This window comes from Apaloderma vittatum, unplaced genomic scaffold, assembly GCF_000703405.1.
Source record: "Apaloderma vittatum isolate BGI_N311 unplaced genomic scaffold, ASM70340v1 scaffold19500, whole genome shotgun sequence".
In the NCBI taxonomy this organism is placed as follows: Eukaryota; Metazoa; Chordata; class Aves; order Trogoniformes; family Trogonidae; genus Apaloderma; species Apaloderma vittatum.
This window is the reverse complement of record NW_009695254.1, coordinates 18,484-27,188: the sequence shown is the minus strand read 5'-3', so window position 1 is coordinate 27,188 and position 8,705 is coordinate 18,484. Positions and strand designations below refer to the sequence as shown.

At 47.3% G+C, this 8,705-nt stretch overlaps 1 protein-coding gene across 1 annotated transcript; it reads left to right on the top strand.

Moving 5' to 3' along the window:
• Positions 1–78: 78 nt before the first annotated feature.
• Positions 79–1,086, top strand: PURG (purine-rich element binding protein G). Its single transcript, XM_009870786.1, has one exon. It carries the CDS (start codon positions 79–81, stop codon positions 1,084–1,086), a length of 1,008 nt encoding a protein of 335 aa, XP_009869088.1.
• Positions 1,087–8,705: the final 7,619 nt, after the last annotated feature.

The window sequence follows — 8,705 nt, the reverse complement described above, 5'->3', positions numbered from 1 at the left end:
GAGAAGCCGAGCAGGCCACTGATGCTGATGTTGTCGTCTGTGTTTCTGTTCTGTGTTATTTCCAGCTGACTGGTAAAGATGGAAAGAGGGAGAGGAGGAGGAGGAAGAAACCTGGGAGGCTCTGGCCTGCACAGGAGCATTTATTCGCAGTCCCAGCAGCAGTACCATTACCCGGCCTCCTCCCAGGGGGGCTGCATGGAGATCCAGGAGCTGGCCTCCAAGAGGGTGGACATCCAGAAGAAGCGATTTTATCTGGATGTGAAACAGAGCTCCCGAGGCCGCTTCCTGAAGATCGCCGAGGTCTGGATAGGGAGAGGCAGGCAGGACAATATCAGGAAAAGCAAGCTGACCCTCTCCTTGTCTGTGGCCGCCGAGCTGAAGGACTGCTTGGGGGACTTCATCGAGCACTATGCCCACCTGGGCCTGAAAAGCGGCCACGGTCACCGGCACGAGCACAGCAATGACAAAGAGCAGCATCCCCGGAGGCGACAGCAGCACCCGCCGCCTTCGCCTCCGGCATCCGTGGGCTCTGAAGAGCACCCTCACAGCGTTCTCAAGACGGAGTACATAGAGAGGGACAACAGAAAGTATTACCTGGACCTGAAGGAGAATCAGCGAGGACGCTTCTTGCGGATTAGACAAACGATGAGCAGGGGACCTGGCATGATGGGTTATTTTGGCCACAGCTTGGGACAGGAGCAGACGATCGTCCTTCCGGCGCAAGGGATGATTGAGTTCAGGGATGCTTTGGTCCAGCTGATCGAAGAATACGGCGAGGGGGACATAGAGGATCGTCGGGGGGGAGGCGACGAGCCCCCGGAGCTCCCCGAGGGCACCTCCTTCCGAGTGGACAACAAGCGCTTCTACTTCGATGTGGGATCCAACAGGTACGGCATCTTCCTGAAGGTAAGTGAGGTGAGGCCGCCCTACCGTAACACCATCACGGTTCCGTACAAAGCGTGGACACGGTTTGGGGAGAATTTTATCAAGTACGAAGAAGAGATGAGGAGAATTTACAACAGCCATAAAGAAAAAAGAATGGATGCCAGAGGGGACAGTGGTGAAGAGCAAGAGGGTCTTGAATAGAGTGCATTGGACTGGCCGTCTGGCAAACTAAACAAAACAAAACAAAATGAGCAGAAATTGGTGAGAGGGACTGACCTGTAGTAGTTTCAAGTTGCCCCATTTTTTTTCTAAAGTCCTTTTCTGGTAGTTCTTGCTAACTCCAGTCTGTAATGTTATAGGAGTCTGGTTATCACGTTAAAATATGCCCAAAAACATCTCTGTATGTCTTATGAAAGTACCAACCTCCCAAGTCCGTATGAGTCAGCTGCTTTGAGTGTTGAAGACTATGGAAGTACACGTATCAGCACAAACAAAAAAAAAATCTGGCACTCTGACCTTTAAATAGTCTAGATAAGGCTTGTGTTGCACTTCAGAGCGGTACAAAAAAACCCCAACCTTATACCTTATGCTGAAATGTATCGGTTTCTGCTTATGATGGGATTTTCCGGGACTGAATTCTGCCTGTACTCGGTCAAAAGGCTGAGCAGCGTAGCCGTAGGGCGTTTACAACAAAAATCAACTACTTGAATTGCTCATGTGCGTATGAGGGGAGGCAGAGGTTTTAAAATTGGCATCTGCTGATTACTGAGTTTGAAATGATACGCTGCGTGGGTTAAACCTCAGTAACTGGTCAGACCTTTACAACGTGCTGGTGAAGAGCGGAAAATTCGTTACTCGTTTTGTAGTTTTGTGCTGACTGAATAACCCGAGTATCCTGGGATAGCGAAGCTCTACGTGAGTACTAAGCCTTCTGAATTAATGGCAATGGATAACAACCCACTCCTCATCTATGTGTTCTGCCCAAGCGAGGCTGGTGATTTTCTTTTCTTTTTTTTTTTTAAACGCATTTGTCCAAAATTTCCAAAAGGTATTTTTGTATTAGGGGTGTTAAGGGTTCCAGTAGGCGGCCGTGGAGCGGGTATTCGGAGGCAGAGGGACCACCTCAACTGAAGCTCCAGGCTTCTCTCTCAAACGTGAGATTAATGCGGTCGTGATGTTCACCCGTGCAAGGAAAACGCTCGGGTGTTCTCCTTCCGCTCGAAAAAGACCTTTGGGGGGTTTGGTGCACCATTAGATTCGTGTTAAAAAAAAAAAAGGCATCTCTGTCATACCTACCCGTAGCGTGTTTCGTCGTTAACGCCGCGTCGGGTTTTCTATTGTGTTGATTTTACAGGTGTTGTAAAATATCCATGCCCTGCCATCACCCCCTTCCCACCCCCTCCGAGCTAGGGCTCGCACTGAATCATTCGGTTCCTGAGCGCCCACCACCAGCTTTCAGCGTTGTCCCGCTAAAGTCTCTGTATCGTAAACGTTCCATCTCACGATATGAACTCTCTGACTGGAGAGGAAATGGATGCAATTACCTGTTTAGGAGGTTGATGAAAGATTTTGAAAATTCTTTGTCGTTTCTTAAAACATGGATACTTAAAACATCAGGGGCTTTTCCAGCCCTGTGGGCAACCAGCTTCTCCCCCCTTGAAGCCGGTGGGAGTTTGATTGAGCTCCATGTACTTCCAATGACGTGTTGCCCACCTTTAAGACTTTTTTTTTAAGTAGGCATTACTGTGTCTAATGAGGTATTTATAATTGTTTGAATAATTTCTTTTTTTTCAGAGTGGCCTAGTGTGCATGTGGACCAGCTGTTTTTCCATGCAGCCATTACCGTGGTTGGTTTTTTTAATCTGTTGAGAAACGTATTTATCTCCAGACCATTCATCGCTCTTAGTCTGGACCTACCTGCACGCTGCACGGCCACGCTCAATCCAAATGCGATTACCTGTTAACGTCATTAACCATAACGAAAAAGAAAAGTTGGGGAGGCAGGGGTGGGAACCAAGAGGATAATCTGGACTTTAGTTTGGGTACTAAAACTAGCTGATCTGTTTTAACTTTAAAAAAAAAAAAAAAAGAAAAAAAAATAAAAGCTTGCACCAAAGTCACCAAAGAACCTTTAGGAAAATGTTACAGTTGTAACAAGAAGTAAGACAGTTAATTTCACTGTTTTAGGTGATTTCCCCCTTTAGGTAAAACCACACATAGCAGTTATAGCAAGCAAGCCTTTGGCTTAGTGTCAACAACTCCCATCCATTTCTGCGTAGATCACTCTTTCAGGTACTTTGTCAACTTTTGGAGAGATGCTCTCGCTCCACCACTCAACCAGCTAGCGGACCATGATGAATCAGCTGGAGCTTAAGCGGGGTACTGGTTCGTCGTCGCTCTTAGGGCTTCGGTCCCAAAGGTTTCAACAGGTCAATTCAAAAAAAGCCAAACAAACCTAACGTTAAAATAACTCGACATCCTGTTATTGATGTGCAACTAGATTTTAGTGAATGAGTCCTTGCTGCGTACGTTCGCGTATCGCTGACTGCTGCTGCCCATCACAGTGCCTGGAGTAAAAAAAATTAACTTGTATTCCAACAAACCGGAGCTATGAATGTACAAACCTTTTACGCTCTCCTTCCCCTTCCCGTTTATATGTGGCTTCCCCCCATCTCTACAAGCTTGACATCTCCCCGTCCCAGCCTACCTTTGCTTCAAGGGATCGTAAAAGCTCCTACGTTGGAATTAGCCCGAGTGACCGTGTGTATTGTAAGCGATCATGCCTTCCCTGTGTTTCTGTAGCGTTGGTGAGGAAAATACTTGCGACGGGCAAAGCGATTGGAAAGGAATATTTTCTTCACCGTTTGAACAGGAGAAAAAAAAAAAGGATGCAAAATGGCTTTCCTTTCTGCTGCCCGTTTTTTTTCTTTAAAAAAGCCCAAGCCCTTTATCTCTTGTTAATGAATTGGCCCCTTCTGATGGTGTTTATTTTAAATATCACCCTGGAATTCAGTATGTGATTGGGTCGGGCTCGCTTCTGACAGGTATCCTGTGGGATCCACATGATGCATTCACTCCCCCGGCACAGGATGCACCTTAATATCCGAAACGGATCAAGATCTTCACCTTCACACCCGTGGGAAGACCACTAGCCGCAGGTTTCTGCCACGACGGAAAGCACCCACGTTTGCAGACGTTGTTGTTGGAGGGTAGCACAGCCACACTCGAAATGTAGCAATGCGAGACTCGAACGGTGAGATTCGGAACCTTGTCGATTTTGGCAGCGCGTCTTCAGCTTCCGTTAGTGCGCGGAAGGGCCCGTCGAGATGCTCGGGGATACCGGATCCCTAGTGCGTTTTAAATGCTCGTTCCTGAATGCCCCGAAACTGCCACGTCCCTTAAACTTTGAGAAAACACAAGCTTATTTGCACTAGAAAGAACGGCCAAAAACAATCCTTAGGAGGACAGGGTGAAGAGCACCGGTCTGAACCTCTTTTTATTCTCGCGAAAGAATTTCCTATTCGAGCCCTCGCCTCTGTTGCAAAATTGTATGGTCCCGGCAGAAAGTCTGTCAGTTTAATAATTAAATCGTAATGCACTTTATATTGTGTAAATAATAGTAGGAGCACGTGTCTGCTCCCGCTCTGGTAAGGGGATGCTTCGGTAACGTAGTCTAATGCTGAAAGAAGCCGTCTCCTGCATGCACGTGTCTGTTAGAGACCTGTCGTACTTGCTTGGTCCAGCTCTGCTCCTATGTTAGAGGAGGACAGGCGCTGTAGTGAGGATCCTCTCGAACCACCAAGAGTGGGATGAATTTTTTATTTTATTCCTTTTGATTTGAAGTCGCGATTCGCAGAGCTGGCGTGCGTCCTCAGCTCTGCCGGCGCTGCGGCTCCTCGCCCCTTCTGCAAATCGGGCCTCCAAAGCTGCTGCCGAGGCTTAAAACCGAGCTTTTTGCATCTAGTCTTGACTAAAAGCTGAGTCCAGCAGCTTCCTCGTACATGGCTTCCTCCGCTGCTGGTGTAGAAAACCGGGGTGGCCTCCAAAAACGTCCTAGATGGAAGGGGCTGCCACCGGGCAGGGGCTGGTGTTGAGTGCAGCCCATCGAGACGGCTTTTGGGGTGAAGCGTGGAGGCGGGGCGTGCTAACGAAGCATTTTGCACTGGTGTGGCGAGGGTGACCCACCGGGGATGGCAAAACCCGCCGTGGTGGGTTCGTCGCGCCGAGTCCGGGCGACGGACTTTGCCCGGCGAGAAGCTGCAGCGGTTGTTGGTAATCTACTCGTCGTCGTTAAGTGTTTCTTATCTGTATCCAATATATACCAATTCATATTCACCTATAAGCATTAATATATTTATGTGAGTATATTGTAGCCTGTAGTAGCTCGTAACAAAATAATCTTATTTATCTGAAGTACGCAGTCTAAAGAGGGGGCGGTTTTCTCCTACTACCGGTCTGGATAAACACATTATTTCACCGAGAGCTGGTTGCGTGCTGTTTGTCGCGACCCTTTGTAAGATGTCTGCATTTCAGCGCTCTAATCCGTTGGGGTTTTTTGGCAAGGCTGCGAGGGAAAACGTAGTCAAAAGAAGGCAAAACTCTTCCTTGGAGGCATCGTCGAGGTGAGATGGGAGCTGAAAGGAAGAGGCAGCAGCAGGTACTTCTGGCCACAGCGGGTTTCAATGTCATTTTACAACCCCTGGCTCGGCAAACCTGTACTGCCGTGTTCATAAAATCCCAAGTACAAGTATTAAACCCCCATTCTTTATACAAAATAAAAAAGAAAAAGCAGGCAGTTACCAAAATCAATGTCAGCACACTTTTCTTTCCTGTTGTAGTCTAATGATTGCATCTTTTTTTTTTTTTACCCTATTGAAGTGACCTAAACTCACAGGGAAGGGAGTCAGTAGTGGTTAGGAAGCCTACCGCTCACTTGTCTCGCAGCCCTTTTATCCAAGTGTACTAATTTTTATAGCAGAAAAAGGTTTATTACTGTGTATTTTTATCGGGCGGATTTTGCACCAGATCGAAACTGAAATGATTAGCGGTTTTAGTTCCATGGCATTCCTACTTTTGCTGTACATACAGTATATATATATACAATTTATAAAATAGTTCTTAAAGGAAAAGTATACCTTCTGTTTAATTTTCTATGCTGCTTCCTCCAAAATCAGAATTCCCTTTATTTTTAATTAATGTATTGTGATGTCTAAGATCCATGGTTCCTCTCCCTTCCCATTCCTTTCAAGTAAAGGTTGTATTCGAAATAAAGAGTTTATCCAAGTAAGAGCAGAAATGAAGGCTACGCGCAACGTATCATAACCTACTTGCATAAACCCAAGCCTTTGCCAAAACAAATCACCCCTTGGTTATCTGGATAAACACGACTGGGCTCTTTCTCTTTTCTGGAGGAGAGAAACCTGTGGCTGGTGTGAAGCGTGTTGCCAAAACATCGATGAATTCTGTCCTGACCACAGGAAAAAAGCCCTGGTCAAGGGACAAGGTGCTTCTGGACTTGAGCATTATGGAAAAAGCTAAAGCCAGATGTTGTGCCGCTCTTTTTTTCTCAAATCTGCGTAATATTTCATGGGCTGACGCTGATTTTTCTTGCTAATATTTTGTGAAGCCCGTGTTCGGTTTCCCTACCTGCACCTCCATAAAGGCAACATTTTAAAGTGTCGAGGTAAAATCAAATAGGAGGAACTCGTGATAGATGGCTTGGATTAAAAACTGGTTTTCCAGAAATGTCAAAGCATAAATTGAGGTTTTAGAAGGCGGATGTCGTTTTGGTGTTTCTATGATGGATGCGATTAGATTGTTCCGTCTATGTGCCGAGGCGTCGCGCAAAAACGTGAACCCGCAACCTCGGGGCTGTCTTATGTACATTAACTTCTAGAAATGTGTACGTTAGGTGTAGCTTCTGGCCTTTTCATGCTTGTTGGACGTGTTTTGTGTTTGTGCTGTATCTGGAGGTACTGGCCTAGCCTTGAGGTGCCCGGCCTCAATCAAATCGTCATTAACCGCTTGCTAATTCATATTCCTAATTGATAGGCTACCTCGAAACTCTTGGAGTGGCACATGCAAATTCCTAGCTCCATACAGAGTAGCCGCCATAAATAAAAAAAACTCCACATATTCCATCTTTTAGGTGTTTCAGACTCATCCTACGTACTGGAATTTGATGGGGCAGGGTAATGCCTCCCGTCTTGGAGTTGTTCGCTGGAGATGGAGCCGGGCAGATGGGGGAAATCCATCCCTCGGGCAGAAGAAGTTTCTGTCCAGCTGTTTCTTCTTCTTGAGCGTTCGCCACGCTGAGATTAATTGGAGGAGAAGGTCACCCTTCGTGTGGGTTGCGGGAAGACAGCTAAAGCTCAGGCTCACTGCCCAACCCCACTAAGCACAACGCTGATGTAACACCGGAATTTATAGGCGACGCACAAATTAACATAGAGAGAAAGGACAGAGGGGTATTAGACCTATATATATGCATATACATATTTTTTAAAGTAATTTTTTTCCTATTTCAGTAGGTCCTCCCCTTTTTGGGACGTTACAACGTTAGCCGTTGTCTTTTCTGTTTTCCCTGTCGGAGATGGCCAACGTGCAATACGAGCAGGGAGACAGATTTCGCAAGCAATATCAACATATCAGCGTTAAATCTTTACTCTACAAATCGCGTGCAATAGAATCTGCATTTCAAAACAGCAGAGAGTACGTGGGATGAAAGACACAGGTTAACCTCAGGCTCTTACGAGTGTTCCCGTCTGGCCGTGGTTCTGAGCACGTGTTTTGGCATGAAGTGGAGGGCGAGGGGGAGTAGGAGTCCGGATAAGCGCTTCCGGCTGAGGCAGAGGAACGAAAAGGCAGGAGGGGGTGGAAAAAAGTGAGGACGAGCTTCGTGCTCGGGGGAATCGCAGAGCACGACGATGGTTTTATCCACGGTAGGTGGAATAGTTGGCACTGTCAGCACCAGAGTCCTGCAGAGAGCCAGGGAAGGAGGCAGAGAGCGCCTCTTCGGGATGAGGGTGAGTCTCTCTGACCGAGTATCTGATGTCTTTGGGGGACATCTGTCCAGCAGTAACGCGCTCTACAAACGTCGAGTCTTGCCAACAAACCCATTAGAGCCAAGCAGGGCAGAGTGTTGGGATTCTCGCTTTTACAGCTTGCTTTTTAAGACTCAAGTGGCTTGGCCCTTCCTGTGCTGGGTGGCTCACCCAGGAATAGTTGCAGAAGCTTAAAGGAGCGTGTAAGTGTTGGTGGCCTGGAAGATTTGCTCGTGCTGTGCTGATTTATGGATGCTCACGCGTGATTTTCACCAGGGCTTCGCTCTGCGTGCTTCTCTGCCTCCAGCTCCAGAGCTGAGCACCGGAGGATTGTGTTTTCGATGAGGCAGCTGCTCATTTCCGCTGCGGAAGAAAGGTGAAGACTGAAGGGGTTTGTGTCCTTTTTAACAAGACTCTTTGCAGATGATCGCTGCTTGTCTCGCTTTTTGCTTTCCTGGGCTCCAGCGTCGGTGCTCCGTGGTCCGACGTGCAGAAGCGGTTGGTGTGAACAGCTGTTGAAAGCCGTGCTTTGAAAGGAGTGAAGTGCTGTAATAATTGCAAGGGCTCTGGAAAAAGCTGTGGGTAGCTCAAGCTGGGCCTCCTGATAACGGAGACCACATCGCGTTGGCTTTATTCTGCCTGTGCCTATGCTCCCCACCAACCAAACGGGGTGAACGATACCTCCCTACCTCAAAGCCGTGCGGTAAAAACAAGTTAAAGTTTCTGTGATGATCTGATACTCATCAAGACTTATGCTCCCTGAAAGGGAAACGAGAA

What these genes read in the sequence shown, in the direction of transcription:
- PURG (XM_009870786.1), top strand. Translation starts at nt 79, where the DNA reads ATGGAAAGAGGGAGAGGAGGAGGAGGAAGAAACCTGGGAGGCTCTGGC.